Source organism: Aulonocara sp. 'chitande type north' Nkhata Bay, linkage group LG3 (assembly GCF_057382095.1).
Source record: "Aulonocara sp. 'chitande type north' Nkhata Bay isolate Kocher_YH1m ecotype deep benthic linkage group LG3, A_spYH_male_GT1.1, whole genome shotgun sequence".
Classification (NCBI taxonomy): Eukaryota; Metazoa; Chordata; class Actinopteri; order Cichliformes; family Cichlidae; genus Aulonocara; species Aulonocara sp. 'chitande type north' Nkhata Bay.
This window is the reverse complement of record NC_141346.1, coordinates 47,518,406-47,536,753: the sequence shown is the minus strand read 5'-3', so window position 1 is coordinate 47,536,753 and position 18,348 is coordinate 47,518,406. Positions and strand designations below refer to the sequence as shown.

Below are 18,348 nucleotides of genomic sequence, written 5' to 3'. Positions count from 1 at the left end.
TCCCCTTAAATCTTTCATCCCTCTATTCTACTAAGCGATCGCCTTTGTAGCCCACCACACTCACAGCCTGTCTATCTTATATTTTCCTTTGCTGCTGACAAGATAGGGTATCTGTGACATAAGAGCCTGTACCCGTCATGCTTGCGTGCTCAAACTGTTGCAGGATAATCCACCAAGCCTGAACCCTCACGTAAGCACCAGCTTCAGACCACCGAGGTTGGCCGATAAGTTGAAGCATAGTGAAAGTCCCTTGGGAGATAGAATACATTAAAGAGTGAAGGGAAAAAAAACAATACCGGAGTCCCAACCAAATCAGATCAAAGGGAATGGAAACGTCCCGCACATAAGTGAAACTGCAGCTTTACTGACCAGACAGTGGGATTGTGTTCGCTTAGATTTGAGGATAAGTTTGCCTAAATTTAAAAGGAAGAAAAAGAAGAAGAAAATATATAAACACTTTCTTGTGCCAGACCAAAACTAAATTCCAAATCCAAAGCTAATAGATTCACAGTGATTAAAAAAATGAAAAAGAAACTCAGTCAAGTTCTAGGAATCCTCATATTTTATAAACTTGAACCAGCAAAATCTGAATTTTTATTTTCCCCTGAAGATAACCAACTAGATTGAACTGGGTCATTAAAGAATAAAATTGCTGCAAAGCTGCTTATTGTGACTGCTAAATTATTTTGTAATTTAGTTGAACCCTCTAACCATGTAATATTTTTTTCAGTAGAAATAATATTGGGGATTGTCAGAAAGGGAAAGGGTCATTGAACAGAAAGTAATACGATTTGTACAGAGCAGAACTTCATGGAACTGGTTTCATTTTATCGGAAGTGTCAATATTGATCAATCAAATCTTAGAGAGTAAAGACCAACGGTGGTTATGGCTTGTTTTGACACACTGACTCCATCTGAACTGAAAGCTATTTGCTGTGGTAGCCTCTGTACAGTTAAAAAAACAAGAACAACCACAAGCAGTTAAAAAATAGGATCGCAAACCATGCTAGTTGTTGGCTATCCTACAGTATCCAACCAAACATGACACTAATGTAATGAGGATAACGAACTGTATTCTAGTTTATTAAAATAGCTGAGTATCCGGTTGTTCAGTGATGACGCGACGAATCCTACTTCCGGGCCTAAAGTAGTCTGCGTTTAATATGGCTTTTGTTTTGTTAACATGTTTAATGTTATGTATTTTCTTCTATTTGATCTCAAAAAGCTCCTAAAACAGTCAGTGATCCCTGTTGACCTCCCTCGGCTTTTATTACCACTAATCATTTATTTAAGCTCAGTCTTTAAAACCTTAGGATGTAACTACAGCCCAGCCTATGCAGCAGTATATGAATGACTAACCTCGTATTGTGGATGGATTATCTCAGTTGTTCTCCTGGCTGAAGTTTGGTCCTTTTACAGCATCCTGCCATGCGATTACATTTGTTCCTGACCACCGAGAACACTCACGGTAACTTTTATCGAGTGGAAAAAAAGTTAGCTTGTTTATATTATGCTAACATAGCTGTGTCGCTAGCGGTCACCTAGCACATCATTATATACCAGCTAGCCCAACTTCAGTAACCCTACAAACGTCACTGCTGTTTAGTTTTCTGTCTTCATTTATGTTGGAAGTGATAGCAGAGCTGTACGTTTTAATTTGTTTCCAAAACCCCGCAGTCAGGACATGCTATATTGTATTTAGATAGAAAATTAGCGAGCTAACTCCCTGCTAACTTCTAACTCCGTTAAATGTCATAAATTCCGTTTTCATGGATGCCTGGATGTTAAACTCAATTGTTACACCTGGTAGAGCAGAACGCTGATCATTTTATTAAAGATGAAAGACTTTAGACAGTTTTTCAACTCTCAGTAATGCCATAGTGATCGTTTGATATGTGGACCTGCAGCGGAGTTTAGACCCAGACACGGCTAGTGACGTCAGACTGAACAACCGGATTGTAATAGCATTTTGGACTTGAGCGCTGCTGGCTTTTCTCCGGTGACTTCATTGGTTTGAAGAACTGTCCTTGAGCAGTTTGGGGCCCTGTGGTCCATATTGTATATCCCAATGTCTTTTAAATCCAGCTACACACACATATACGCACTCACACACCACACACCATTGGCTCTCAAAACTCTGGTGTTGATAAGGTCAGCCAGCAGTCATAGCGTCCGTTAGCAGCAGGTATAGGGTTACACGCGATTCCATCGTGACATTTAATAGCCACAAAAGCCTTAAACACAGATAAAGTATTTCATTTGAACTTGAACAAGAGAAGGATCATTTGAAGCTAATCATGCACGTTATGTCCCAGTTACAGAAATCCTCTTGTGACGATTTTAGCAGCTCAAGCACACACACAGAAGAAGGTGTAGTATGTATTACTATGCATGTCGCCATCACTATGCTCGGTGCAATGGTCGCCAAACACGCCCTTCATAAGCTTTCAACGTATCTTCTGGCTGATCCCCTGAAGAGCCATTTGGCCACGTCTCAGTGTGTCCTCAGTTTCCTTGGTGTTCAACAGGATGCCTCAGAGCTGCACTTTAGAAGGGTAAATTTAGACTCTTCCAACCTGAATGGTCAAATCAGTTTAGAGGTCAGGTTATGCTGAAATAGATTTTCACTAGAATCCAATATTTCACATTCGAAAAATCACACAGCACAACAAAAATGTCACAAAATGCATATTGATAATTTTTCTCCGCGCACCAGGCACAGCGGAATTGGTTCGGTTTGTCCCCAGTATATTTTTTTGCTTTCTTATGACCACTACTCATGCTAGGGCCTTCGTTTGGGTCAGAATTTTCTCCGGGACCCAGGTCAGATTCTTTTCAAATATTTATCTATTGGCAGTAGGTGCTGCGTCATCTCACAGTATGACCATTATGTCATTTGTTCTTCGTCTACTTCAGTTTTACTGGCAGTTGGCAACCCATTTAATTGGGGCAGGTAGTTGTACTGTCCTTTAATGGAAGAGAATGTAACTGTTCTGCCCATTACTCATGCCAGTCGCTTAGGGCAGCGGTCCCCAACCTTTTTTGTTCCACGGACCGGTTTATGTCCGACAATACTTATACCGACCGGCCTTTAAGGTGTCGCGGATAAGTACAACAAAATAAAACCAGTACCGGTACCAAAAAAAAGAAGAATTATTCATAACACACGGGAAAAGACCAAGGGAAACTGAGTTAACGATAAAAACCCTGAAAACCATAAATTTCACACCCGAGCCTCAACTCTCGCGGCCCGGTACCAAACGACTCACTGACCGGTACCGGTCTGTGGCCCGGGGGTTGGGGACCGCTGGCTTAGAGGACTAATCAGGTGGAACCAGATAACCTTCTACGGCACACCTATGTGCCATGGCACAGTGGTCGGGAAACACTGGTATATGCCGAGTCAAATAATTAACTCTCGGTCACTCTTTGTCCCTCCTTAACGCTGTTATTTGAACAGACCAGTGTTGAAATGAAGGCACAGGTGGATGAAGCTGCAGTTCAGTGAAAGTTGACTAGACAGTTGGCCCTAGACGGCGATTTTATCATGACAATTAGATTAGGTTTTATTTATCTGGTAGATTGGAAGCCCCCGTGCGATCTGGGGGGGAGGACATGCCAAGATATGACTTGGTTAACACTAAAAAGAAACCATTCATTTCCACTGTGGATTACACTTCACCGTTGCCAAGCCAAGCTGGGCTCATCCTGGCGTTTTTATTTTTCATTTTCACAAGATGAAACGGTATAGCTAACAGTCATGATGTTACCCATAAGTAACACTCCCTTGAATGCAAGCACATGTTTCCAGGAATGTCCTCGGGATACAGTGAAGGTTCCTGATAGAGTCGTCAGGAAGGCCGACTGTGCCAGTTTAACTCCTTGCATTAAAGCGACGCGACTTGGCCGATCGATTGGCTTATTACTGACCTCCCCTCATCAGGGAGTGTGTTCTGCTTCCATCACGACCGCAGTCAGTTCTGTGGGGAGGATAATTGCAGTGTGCAGCTAACGGGGTGGGTCTCAAGTATCCCAGCACTGAGCCTGCTGCCAGAGGAAAACACATTGATCTCTGAAGGTGATGAAAAGGCTCTCTCTCAAAGGCCTTACTTCCTCTTCAGGAGCGTTCAAGCCTTGACACTGAACCGAAGCGAAAACGTGGATGATCCACGCACGCTTGCCAACCATAGTCATAGTCACGTCATGTGTCTTCTGTGACAAAGCTCTTGTTCGGTTCTGTAATGATTTTCAGTCCACGGAGCTGGGCGTTAAACGTGTCTGAGTGAGTGTACGTCTTTATTATGAGGTTACCTTTGAAAGACGACTGCAGGACTGTGCTAACTGGCAGTGTGCTGTAAAAAAGAAAAAAAAGTTTCACTTGGAGACTGTTTTCGGTTTTTTTTAGTGTGGCAGAAGGAGAGGAAGATGCATTTTTAATACCGGTCTCAGTCTGCTTGACGCAGCGTTAATGGAGCCTGCAGCGATAGACAGTTCCTCACATCCTAATGGATTGATTGGTTTAATGAACTGATAACTGGCATCTGGACAAACGCAGCGCAGAACCCAGCCAACGTACACACACCACATTCACATACACAGGCACAAAATTGCCTTATTCATCAGGGACGGATGGAGAAACGAATTCATTTCAAGCTGATAACAACATACCCTGACCACTGCTGAGGGTGTGCAGGGATGCTCCCAGAAAACATGCCTCATTAAAATAAAAAATAAAAAAATCAGGATCTGCTTTCTGCGTTGTAATGAATCCTGGTTCGTGTAATTAGTTTCCAATTGCTTCGTGGTGATATCTTGGGACTTTCTGACATTAACCAGTGGGCTGTTGGTGCTGTGAATTAGTTTGAACTTTAACGTAATAACAACACAACATGTTTTTCATGGCGTCTTGTAATTAATAATGACAGAACTGAGTTTCATTAGAGTTTATGAGGCGGGCGACGCTGTTCATTACTTCTCATGACTGTTCATTAGATTACATTTAGGCTGTAATCAGTGAGATGTTTTGCTTTACTGTAGCTTTACTGTCTTGAGTAGCACTCTGTAAACAAATCTATCTGCATCTAACAATAAATTTGTTACAGAGACAATACAAAGATGTCTGTGTAATGGCTTTTGATTGGCACTGAAATAGATACAGGAAATGCCCTGTAGCATTGCAATGGACTGGATAAATAAATACAGTGCTCACTGGAGAAGATTTTCTGCGGTGACAAAATGACTGGACAAAGAGAGGACAGTAAGTAAATGTAAAAATCAGACACAATGTGCCTCTCTTTTTGGGGCAACGAATTAAATATAATTGAAAATAAGTATTTAGGAAATGACTATAATCATCATATTTATTCAGTTGGAAATAACGATAATGAAGATATATGCCACAGAATCAGAGAATAATGTGAAATATCCTTTCAAACACTGTTTTTCTAGGTCGGGCTGGGATTTAAATGCGGGTCTGGGGAAAATTAAAATAGGCCCCCAAATTCTTTTGCAGAGTTTGCTGTTTATATGATGTTGCCAAAAACCTTCAAGAAGCTGTTAAAAGGAAAAAAAATATAAAGAAGAAGAAGTAGTTGGGGTTTAGGGTTAGTAGCTTTGCACTCTCTAAACAAGTTAACAAACCTTTTTTTTCCTTTTACCTACACGTGTTACAGTCCGCCGCTTATTTTTGGCTCGCAAGAAAAATAACCCCAACAGTTTGAAGGCAGTTAAAGAACCGCTACCATTAAACATGGCTGATAATAGGGTTGCTCTTTGAAAAGACGTAACTATACACGCTGACCATGCTGTAGTCTGTTCTTTGTATCAGATAGCAGGAATTTGGACCCTTGCCTCTCATTTCCAGGACTTGAACTTCTAGTGACACAAGTGAAGCTTGCTATGTGAATGTGAACTGCAAGCTGTACGTCAGAGTACGCACATCCAACCATTGGTACAGTTGGTATAATCCATGCAACTTTTCTGTTCTTTGAGTAAGCCATTAGACATGATAACGAGGGAGTCCACCTGACATGCTGCTGCTAATGTTTAGAGTGTAATATGGTCATTTTGGGTTTTGGAGCCTTTTAGTGCCTAACGACCTTCTCTTTGAGAAGAAGCTGTTTGTTTGACTTACTTATCTCTCTTAAACTGAACGATGTTGGGGAGGTGATGGGGTTCGTAAAGGTAGGTAGGGTCAATGAGAGTCCAAGGACTTCCTTCTGGGGCCAACTTAGCCGATCTCAAGTTTGAGAGGACTTTCCTATTTCACTCAACAATACCCGTGAGTGATGTTCCCAAGAGGGGTGTAAAACTGATGGAGAGACAATCCAGATCTTCATCTATCTTTTTGTACCACTCCGTTGACTCTTCAGAATCAGGTGTTTGTGTGAGGGGAGCACAGATGCACTTTAACGTTGGACTGCATCTGCGTAACCTCAAAGACTTCAGGGGTCAGTGCAGTAGTTCAGCAAGCTGGATTGAATTTGCTCAACGTGGCGCAATATGGAAGATCCAGATTATTAGAAATTTCGACGTGATCCTCACATGTGTCTGTCAGGTTTGACACTGAGCACTTTATTATTATTCTTTTTTCTTTTTTAGCTCAGTAAATCCGCTGACTTGAGGTTTTTGTGAGGAGCAGTCTTCTGCGTCTCTGTCTTTGCTTTTAGATTTTGCAATTCCCATTTCTGACAACAATACACAGATGAAGAGAGCAGTGACATTCATGGACAAGGATGATTGTAAAATCGTGCTTAAATTTCCATTTTTTTCTCCCTTGGACAGTGGACACATTGTTCCACGAATTAGCATTTCACGTATTGATTTATTCATTGTCATGCCGAGTAATGAGGATCTTGGATGAAGAATGTCTTCGTCTTTGCCAGACGTTTCCACAAAAATGTACTTGTAAAGTAACAGATGATTGTACAGTAGAAAGCCAGCTTTTGTGCAGCTTTAGTTCCTCTGACCTGGATACCCAGGAGTTGCCAGGTTTAATAAACTCATCCATCCATGTTGTGGTATTAAATGGACTATATTAAAGTCTGTTTTGACCAAATCCTCCTAAATCCTTGGAATGCTTTAGACATTGATCATAACAGTTGTGTTTTTTTATTAGAAATATTCCGAACATTTCAATTCAGCTTTGAGAGCCAAGGTCTGAGGCTAGTTTGGGCCACACTGTGATATTGTAGTGTTTATCGACTCAACAATGAATCAGGCGCAACTTTAGTCACGATGGGACCTGACAGTCATGGCAAAGCCAGTGTCACTTAACATAACTGAACCAAATCCCACAAATTTTGTTCACGTCAGTTTCTGAATCATTCCCATCTGAAGTAGTTAGAAGCACTGAACTAATATGACATTTATATTGGACATTGTGTGGACATTATTATGAATAAACAGCAAGGTCAGTATGCCGTGCGTTTGGTATCCAAAGATTTGGCTGGTTAAAATTTAAATTTATAAGTAGTCTTAGAATGAGTCATGGACAAATGGCTTCATTACTGTGCAAAGTATTGAGCCACCCCTCAGTTCTTTATATTTTACTGACTCTCTTGTCATTTTTAAAGTGGTTTTGAGAAACAGTTCTGAAGGTCTTTCACAGCCTTTCTTTGGATATTTCTTTGAATTAATTTTCATTGGAGTGCTTGTACCTGACCATTTTCAGAGCAATGTTTTTCATTTGTTAAGCCAGTTAACACTGACCTTTGAACATTTTAAGCATAAAAGGCACCTAACTCAGTGGAAGAACCAGTCTCGTGTCAACACATAACAGACAACTTAGCAAAGAATTAATTTTAAACTGTATGCTTTTGTGGCAACCTGTCACAAAAGCACATGACTTGCCCTAGAGCAGGGCGATATGGCCAAAAATATTTATCACGATATACATTTGAAAATTTGCGATAACGATATAACTGACGATATAATTGATGCGAGACAAAATACTCCACAACATTACTAGCGCAAAAAGACAACCTTCCATTAATTTTCACTTAAACAAGAAGCTGGTTTTTATGTACATTAAAGCTTTATAAAAATGTAACAGTGCAAATGCAAATTCCTTGCTGAAAGTTTAACCAAAAGGCATTTCCAGTAGAAATGGGCTGACATATCCTGAGCATAACCATGTATAATATCCACTGAAGTTAAAAAGAGGTGCTTTGCAACATTAAACTGTAGTGTGCAGTACGTATTTTTTGGACCATAAGGCACATTGAGCTAAACAAAGCAGTTAGATAAATCAAACTTTATTAAACTCATTCTTCTTGCTTCCTCCACTTCTGTACCATTGATTCATTGATGTTGAATTCTCTGGCAGCTGCTCTATTCCCATGTTGTTGCAGTATATTAATGACTAGCCTTGTATTGTGGATGGATTATCTCAGTTGTTCTCCTGACTGACGTTTGGTCCGTTTACAGCATCCTGCCATGCGATTGCATTTGTCTCTAACCATGAGGAACCTTAGTGTTCGTCCTCCAGCTTCACTGTTTATGTTATGCTAACATAGCTGTGTCGCTAGCGATCACGTAGCACATCATTATATACCAGCTAGCCCAACTTCAGTAACCCTACAAACGTCACTGCTGTTTAGTTTCCTGCCTTCATTTATGTTGGAAGTGATAGCAGAGCTGTACGTTTGAATTTTTTCAGAAATCTCTCAGTCAGAACATGCTATATCATGTTTAGGTAACTAGCGAAACTAGCGAGCTAACTTCCGCTAGCTTCCTGCTAACTTCTAACTCCGTTAAATGTAATAAATTTTGTTTTCATGGATGCCTGGAAGTTAAACTGAATTGTTACACCTGGTAAAGCAGCAATGCTGATCGTTTTATTAAAGATGAAAGAATTTAGACAGTTAACTCTCAGTGATGCTGCAGTGTTTGTTTGACCTGAAGTGTACTGAGTTTAGGACCCAGATTACTCCCAGATTTAAGAGCATCTTAGTCCGACAAATACAACAATAACGATGGCCGCTTGCATGTTCTGCAAAAAAATGTGCTTTGTCGTGTATCTGACGGACAAACACCAAACCAGTTCCACATCACTGAAGTTGCACCATTTTTACAAACCAATTCTGGTTCATCTGTTTCACTCAACAATCGGCCATGTGCGTATGAAAACAAAGGCACTGCGCATGCGCGTTTTACTCATATTCTATCGCGATATTTCATTTTCCTATCGTTGCCTAACATTATACCGGTATTACCGTGAACGGTATAATATGGCCCTGCCCTACTTGTTCCCATTTCTTTAGATGAGTCTATGAAAAATACCAAAAATGTCAAGATAAATTAGAGTTTGATAGACCAGTATGTAGGCAGATTTTGATCCATGATGTAGTACCATCTGGAAAGTGTGCAGAGAAAGTATACCTGGATAGAAAAGCACACTGTGGAAAATTATCAGTCTTAGATTGGCCTCCCCAGAGCCCAGACATCAACATTATTGAAGCAGTGTGGGACTGTGTTAACAGGGAATGGAAAAAAGGCAGCGAACATTAAAAGGAGATTTTTAAAATTAAAAGGACTTTTAATATCTTTCACGAAACCCGAAGAACTTTTCTTGAAGACTGAGAGAAAAGTTTGTGTGCTAGATTTCAGGCTTTTTCGAAAAATAAAAGTGGTCATACCAAATATTGAGTTTAAAGCCTATTAGAATTGTACAAACTCCTTATACACATTTGTCCTTATATACTTATACTTATATACTTATATACCAATTATGCTTTCAGATTTTTGCACTGTAGGTTCAGTTCAAGAAGGAGATCTTGCTTGTGGTATTAACAAACGAGTCTTTCAAAACGGGCGATTTTAGGCTTTTTCTATCTTTAACAGAAACCTTTGATGCATTTGAATGAACACTCAGAAGTACATTTTGCTTTCCTCTTTATTTGCAATTAAAGAGACCACAGCAAGTGACACAGACCGTGTTGAAGATCAAAAGTTTTAAGCTTCACTCGTGATGACATTTTAACAAGGGGCATTATAAACTGTGTATGATTTCGGCCTGCAGTTTCAGAAAACATCTCAATTTGTTCACTGTACCCAGGCATGGTGCAACTAGGCTTACTGTGAAATCTAAAGCCAATTCTCGTCAAACTTGATTTACTTTGGAGGTTGAAGCTGGTACCCTGTTTGCTATTTCTGGCATAATTTTGACTTTTATTCTCAGGGATAGCTTTATTACTTTGAGAGGGAAGCTTTGAATGGTTTGATTATGTATATCAAGCTCAGTAACAATGCTGGTATTGTAAATGAGTCCGGCCGGGGCCTGGTTTACTTAAAACTGATTGATTTGGAGAGAAAGGAGAAACGGATTCTCTGTGCTGTTAGCTGTGCCGGACCAATCTGTATTTTATGGATGGTGGGCAGTGCTAAAAAGCAATTATGTTTCAATTCCATGAAGTATAAACAAGAAATTTATTATGTCAAACAATTCATAGCTTTGAAATAAGGTTGTAATGAATGGTATGAGCAGAATTATTCAAAAACAATATAGCCATGGCTTAAAACAGCATGTTTCACAATGCTGCCAATTACTTTTTTTTTTTTTTTCCAAATAACTTTCGAATGACTAATAGTGTCAATATTTTGGACCAATAACACTCTGCGGGGTGTAAAAATCCCACACTGCGTTGTAAGAAAGCAGAAAATTGTTGTGCTGATGGTTTCATGCTGCTCTCACAGCTAACATGGTACCAATCAAGTCAGTTTATATCCATCAGTTTAGTCAATACAATGCCGTCGCTGCTGTAGAGAAGTGATTACCGTGTTAAAGCAGTGTTTCTGCTTTGACTGGCACTGTCTACAAATGACAATTTGACAATTTTAGTGAACAAAGTTACTTTTCACAGTATGTTTGATTATATCGCATATGCACAAAAACAAGGCTCAAGACCAAAACTGTTAATTTTTTTAAGTTTTTTTTATGTTAACTGAAATTAAAAAACTTCTAGATTAAGATGCAAAAGCAGATTTTATATGAATATTTAGATTTTTGGTTTAGCAGTAGTGTAAATAGTTGAATTGTCTGTTGTCGCAGGTTAGTGAATGATATTTTCGATAAACTACTCTACTAGCCTAACAAGAACATGTAACCATTGATCACAGTCCACATGATGTTATCACCACAAGCTAAAGAAAGAAAAGTCGCTAGCACTAATTAGGGACATTTCTTTCGTTGACTGGCCAGGTCACACCGCTTGGCCTGTGTGAGTGTGTTTTTACCTCATATCAGAGGTTTGCTGGATAAGGATTTGGGTCAATATAGCTCATTGTTTAATTGGATTTTATGTATCAAAAACCATTCAATAAATTGTGTTTTTCAGACATAGCTTTGAGAGATATTTGCAGTTAAGGTAACAAAACTGAGATTCTCTTTGACCAGATTTCCTTTGAATGGTGGCGATTGATATTTAATGTTTTATTCTAACAGTGCTTTTGCAGCCATCTTGATTAGTGCATGCTGTGGTTAGTGCTAATACTCACAGTCAGTTGCTGTTTGTGTGTTAATGGTAAAAAACAGCAATAAGATGTTATGTCTGTCAGCTATCATTCTGCATTTGAATGGGATCAATGCAGAGTAATCGGATCAGTAATTGGAAATTAAACATAATCTGTTTGTTATAACATGTGGATTAACTGGGATAGTTGCAAATCTATTGTCATCTATTAAAAATCTGTCTTACATATGCATAAATCTAACTGACTGCTACTTGGTGGCAGTCTGCCCGTGTTTAGAAATTATTCTGCGATTATTGTCAGTTATTATCTGTCTGAGAGTGATTGCTGTCAGCCCGAGTCAGCCCATCGTTGTTTGGTTACCTCCTACCAGCTGATATGTACAATCACCTTGTGATCAAAGTGTCTGTCCGGAGGTTGAGGGCCCTGCACAGACAACATCTGGTTGGTCCGTAACGACCTTAACTACTTCCCAGCAGACACTGGGAAATCACAGTTTTCCTAGTCAAAAGGCAAATGCCATGCTGTTTATACTCTAGTGTGATTGAGACATGAGTAAGGTGCATCCATAAAGTGTAATGGTACATCACACAAACAGGGATATCAAGACAAAGCTATTTAATGTAGTGCACTTTTTGGCACTCTAGCTTTAGCTTAGTTTTTCAGCCCTCTTTGGACGTATTTGGTAAATTTATGGTCAGCTGAATAAAATAAGCTTGTAATTCATTATATAAAGATGTGAAGGGATCACCGCAACCATTAGGATAAATGTGAGTATATCTACAGTAGTCACTGAAAACAAACGGACTGACATTACCATCAGTGTAGCCTAGTAAAAAAACAAGCCAAACCGTAATCCCTGGTTGTGCATTGTGATGTGGCTCTCTGCTGCTTCCTTTCTCAAATATAAAAGCCACCAAATAACACAATGTAAAAACACAATATTCAACACCACAGGGCCCATTTTTGTTACGTCTGACCAAAATCTTCGCCTGGCCAAACATTTACTATGAACATTAAATTCACTCTGATTTATTTCACTTTCATTTTTAAAATCTGCTGTAAAGGTTTCAACAGATTGTTCGTAGTTAGTGACCCACGTCATGACATTCCCGGCCGCATTTTTTTCCGAAACCGCTGTACACGGGATACTGTGAGAAAACAGCGGGCCAAAACAATGTTTTTGAGCAAGAGTGATGTTTTGCCTTAACAGGCAGCCGAATGTCTCCCCTCGCCCTAGAATCCAGCTGTTGATTTCACTTTTTTAAAGAGGTTCTGGTCACTTTTTTTTGTCTTAAGGAAACTTGAATACATCTGAAAACGTGTTTGGACTGGCCGTTATAGACATTGTTAAGTTATCCTTTCATTAATGTTTCATAAACTGAAATATTGTTGTTGGCTTAGAGCACTCTTCACCAAGTTTTTCAGTGTATAGTCTGGATTCTATGGCGATATCTCCTTACAGCCTATAATCTGAATAAAAAATATTGTGATGAATATTAGGAATCATGATGATATCTAAAAATCGTGTAGAGTATTTCGTCTGGACCACACACTCCCACGAAGGCAGTATTTTCTTAAAGGTTGTCAAAAATATCCTACTGAAATCAGAAGGATGTCATCTTGTCGTACAGGATATTCCTCTCTGAGGTGTCATGTGTCATTTCAAAGTGAGCAATAATGAAGTGACTGCCAAACACAGTAAACCCCCTTCTGTTTCTTTTAAAATACAAACCTATGGAGAACCCAGGGTTGATATGAACCACAGTAAAGTGAGAGTCAGGCTCCACCTGTGGTTTCATTCCTTAAACTTTGCCTGGACCCTTCACTGGCAGCAGCTGACATTATCCTGGAAAGGGTTCAAAAGGAGCAAAGTTGGAAGTGGAGGCTGAGCCAAGCAGTGGTATCAAATTGAGCACTTAGCATCATACAAAGAGTTGTGCAACATAATCCTGCGTTTTGCACCCTAATGACACATCTGGAATGTCATAAATCAGCCAAACACAGCATAAACAGGATTTTTATTTTTGTTTTGCACCATACTTACAGGCATGCATCTGGTTTGCACGCAGGGTACGGAGGTCAATTTCAGCAATTTAGATTCGTAATTAGTATGATTGTTTTGCATACTTGCATACTTTAGCTGAACATGAAAGCCTAGCATCAAAGTCATTTCTTGGAGCACCTTTTAATGCCCAAATAATTAATTCTGTGCTGTGCGCTCTCTTCAGAAACTTTCACCAATTCTATTTATTTTGCTCAATTCAGTACAGTTTTATATACAGCACCAAATCAACAAAAACACTGCCTCAAGATGCTTTATACTGTAACGTAAAGACCCTACAATAACACATAGAGAATTCCAACAATCAGACAAACCTAAATGAGCAAGCATTTGGTGACAGTGGGAAGGAAAAACCTTCTCTTAACAGGAAGAAACCTCCAGCACAACCAGGTTTAGGGAGTGGCAGCCATCTGATTGGGGGTGAAGGGAGGAAGACAGGGACGAAGATCAGTTATAACTCAAATTTAAATGCAGAGCAGTGTATAAATACATAGAGAGTAAGGATAAGGTGAATGTAGAAGAAACCCTCAGTGCATCATGGGAAACCCTCATCAGCATAACTGCAGTGTTACCTAGAGAGAGTTCAGAGTCACCTGAAATTGTTTCATGACTGTGATTATCTTGAACCTCTAACATGATGACTCAATGCATTTCTTTGATTAAATAGGGATTAAAAAAGAACTCATCAATTTATTGGCAAGATAGTGTGGCTGATATAGCGTCATCCATCCATCCTCTTACGCTTATCCTTTTCAGGGTCAGCAGGGGGCTGGAGCCTATCCCAGCTACCATAGGGTGAGAGGCGGGGTACACCAAGGGCAGGTCATCAGTCTTCCACAGGGCTAACGCATAGAGACAAACAACCATTTGAACTCACATTCACACTTATGGGCAATTTAGAATGAACAATTAACCTAATCCCACTAACTGCATGTCTTTGGATTGTGAGAGGGAGCCGGAGAGATTCCACGCAAACACGGGGAGGACATGCAAACTCCAGACAGGAGGGTGAAATCAAAGGATGATCTGATATCCTCGTGTTGGTGTTGTTCCCAGACCATCATGAAAATGTTGTTCCAGGTTCAACATTGCAAGTGACCAATCACATTGTTGTGACGTTATTCTTTTGCGCGCCAAGCCATTCGTGCATTTATGAAATTCCAATGTTGCAAGGACAATATCAATTCTGCTTACTGTTTATTAAAGGGTTACAGTTAGGGTTAGGGTCAGGGTCAGGGTCCGTTGATCGGCGGACAGAGGCGGTTTCACGCAGCTTTAGAACAGTTTTTTGTTTTACGCCGCTTTTTCCCGAAGTCGCAAAAGTATGACGTCACAACATTCTGATTGGTCACTTGCAATGTTGATCCTGGAACAACATTTAGTATGATGATCTGGGAACAACACCAACACGAGGATATCAGATCAACCGAAATCAAACTCGGGACCTTCTTGCTGTGCAGCAACAATGCTAATTACCACACCGTTGTGCTGCCAGATATAGCAATATCTGCATTTATAATGGCTGATAACGTTCTTCAGTCATGTTATGGCTGTTGACGTTGCATATTATATCCACCAGTGGACACGTTGCAGTTTCTCTGTTGGCAACACCCATGTTTGAAATACATAACTACACAGAACAAGTGTTAATGAAGTCTATCTATGTTTCTTGTGCCTGGAAAAAAATATCAGCTAATATATCAAAATATTGAATTTTTAAATATCGATAACAATATCGGTCTCAAAAATCCTATATCTGTCAGGTTTCTCAAGTTCTGCCTTTATAAAAACACTCCTTTATTATAGGAGTAGCCACTGATATGGCACGTTTTCCACTGCCTGAGACTGATGTTCACCCAGTTTGTTAAGTCAGAATTTGGATGTTTTTGAGGAGACACACTAGCCAGTGTGTTTGTTCACAGCTGCTAGTCAAGCGTAAAGAATACCACTGCATACAAACACACTTCTCCCGACCCTGTCACGCAAGTACTGTGACCGTCAGTTCCTCCCCCTTGAAGGCAACTCAGGCTGTTAATAAGTCATTCGAACTGGCACTAGAAATGAGTTTAGTTTAGATTTGTCATACCATTAGTCCAGAACCAGCACAGACTACAGTGGCCCTGAGTTAGGTAAGGTTAGTAAATTAATAGAAAATAATCAAACTGTCGATCCTGGCGGCTGTGCAATGCAAGTGAGAAGCTATATAAACATGGTTGCTTAATGTTTTAATGTTAAAAATGTTAAAATTCTGGCATTTTACTGTGGAAATGACAACAAAAAGCCAGAAACAAGAAAATTAGTTTTAGCGGCTGGTCTCATGAACAGACTAACATTATTACTTCAAAGTCATTTTATAAAGGAAATTAGAGATATTTACACTTTTTCTTCCTTTTTTTTGAAGCGTTACCTGTATTCAGTACGATCTAGTCAAGCCATCAACTTGTAAAACCTGGCTAAGCGTGTAATTGTTTTACTCCTCCAGCTGAGCTTTAGCAGCATGATAGTGTTGACAGGAAGATGGCAAACACAAACGCGCTAGTTAAGATAAACAAATTTCAAACCTGGGCATCCGTGCTGAAAGACAACCTTTAAAAGGAGAGAAAGAAATAAAATGACAGCATGAAGCAGACCTTGGAGTTCTTTCTTCCACCTCGACTTATGTCTACATATACATAAAACCTCAATGCTTAATAAGCAGTGAGGCTGGAACATGTTTGGTTTTCCAATGTGAACTTTTCACATTGGAGGTTTTTCCTCACCCTGGTGTGCAAAAGTGAGAGCGAGAACACTTGTAGAATATGAAACTTACACAAACAAAATGACAATCGCATTCTTCTTCTTTTTTTCCAGGACCTCCGGGAAAGCGGGGAAGAAGAGGCCGTAATGGAGACCCTGGTATGCACATTAGTGTTTGTGTGTTTGTCTGAATCTGAATCGAGTTTTCTCAATCCAGAAATGTTTAAGGAATGATTCAGGAGGACATTAGCAAATCGTGCTGCAATCATGTAAAAAGTACACTGTATATCTGTGGAGGCCAAAATAGGTTATAGATGTGTAATTTGTGGCCGGTTGGTTTCAGCGTTCGCTTGGATTGTTTGAGCTGCAGTCGCTGCAGAAACACTGTATTTTCCCGGTAAAGCTGAGGGACAGAAAAAGTGATTGGAAACCTGGTGGAAGCTGCTGATGTCCGTGCTTACGCTCAGCATGGATATGTTTATATGCTGTCCCGAGCTCAACCCCCACAAACTCAGCAGCGACTTGCTATAATGTAATCAGGATCTCCAGTCTCCCCCTCTCCCCTTCCTCAATCTGTCCCAGCTGAGGCCTCGGGCATCAGGGCCTCAGCTGGGACGTGTCACGCAGTGACAATCCCCGGCACGGGAAGTGTCACCTAAAATTGAATTCGCAGCGAGAACACGTACTTGGCGCCCAGCTCCGTCCACGCTCCGCTCACCTGATAGCGGGAAGTGATAATGGAATCTGGAGTGTGTCGGCCTTTTGGTCGAGAGCACAGAAAACAGAAAACACTTTGGAAAAAAAGTATTAGCTTTGCAAAAGGAAGGCAGAAAGACGGGGCGAAGCAAAGTCCCCAGCCTTAGTGAGGCAGACTGAAAAAGAACAGCTTTGGTTTCGTAGACAGAACCAAACACTGGAATTTGCACAGGAAGTCAGAGGAATTCAACTGAATCATTTGAGATCTGCTTGCTGAGTATTAGTATTTTTATTTCCTGTATTTTCAGTCGAATTAAGGCTCCTGCTTTTGTTTCGAGATGTGGATCTGCTATACGTTTCTTTCTTCTTTTATTTTTTCTAATTTGCAAATTACCATAGCGATCTTGCACACAGCCTGAAAGCCTTTAAAGATTTTAAAAATTAATAAATAAAAAAATAATAATAACAAAATGAGTTTACAGAAAGACAGCGGTCCAATGTTCCGGTTGGCTGCAGATCTGAGATACCGCCAGGCTTTGTTTATGCAGCGCTTAACCTCCCAATAAACATCCACCATGCCAGCGTAGTTTAAATGGCACCATTGTTCAGACACATTTTTTTTTTTTGGTCTCTGTTCAGCCAGAGCAAATGCGGAGAATGTGAATTGCTTCCTCTTGACAAATCAATTGGAAACAAGCAAGCAATCATGGCCACTCATGATGCCTGGGCTGGTGAGGTACAGCGGTCTATTAAGAATAGACAATAGGGAGCAAATGTAAGGACAGGCCCCGACATTCAGTAGAATATTTGCAAACCGAAGCACTGACTGGATTGAAGTATCTTGTCGGGAAACAGATACGTGAGGATGTTTTATCTACATCCTCACGTGCACGCAGCTTTGAATGCTCTCGGTGTAATTGCAGATTGACACGCAGTTTTAGTTCAGTCATTTCCGCTGAATTCCCCCAAATAGGACGTGTTTGACTTGCTTTAAAAAGTAGATTCAGCCTGAATCCCAGAGAAACGCTCAAAACAAACTGCACTGGGGAGAAACTGAAAAGATATTTAAGAGACATTATTTATGCGACTGAAGAAATGCAGTCCTTGATGGGCAGGGGCATGCTGAATTCTGCACCGTAAGCCTTCTGCAAATCCAATTTCCCTCTTTTAAGTTCTCAACTCTGGTGGATGTTGAAGGGGAGCATATTTAATTCATGATTCACTTTAACCAAAAGAAACTATGCCGTCGCGAGTTTCCCATAAATTCATGCTGAGGTGTTTTGCAGTTTACTCATCTACAAAGGTAGGAGGAAGATTTCACCCACCACTTGGCTCCGCTGACAGAAAGAACAAATAGGAAAAAGAGACGGTGATGTTTACCT

The 18,348-nt window shown here is 40.2% G+C and overlaps 1 protein-coding gene across 1 annotated transcript in view; it reads left to right on the top strand.

Annotated features, from left to right (window-relative positions):
* Nucleotides 1-18,348, top strand: part of col25a1 (collagen type XXV alpha 1 chain) — a 153,487-nt gene that overhangs the window by 71,421 nt on the left and 63,718 nt on the right. Inside the window, exon 3 of the mRNA XM_086283832.1 lies at nt 16,385-16,429. Within this exon, the coding sequence (XP_086139958.1) occupies nt 16,385-16,429 (45 nt within the window). The remainder of the gene's footprint in view (nt 1-16,384; nt 16,430-18,348) is intronic.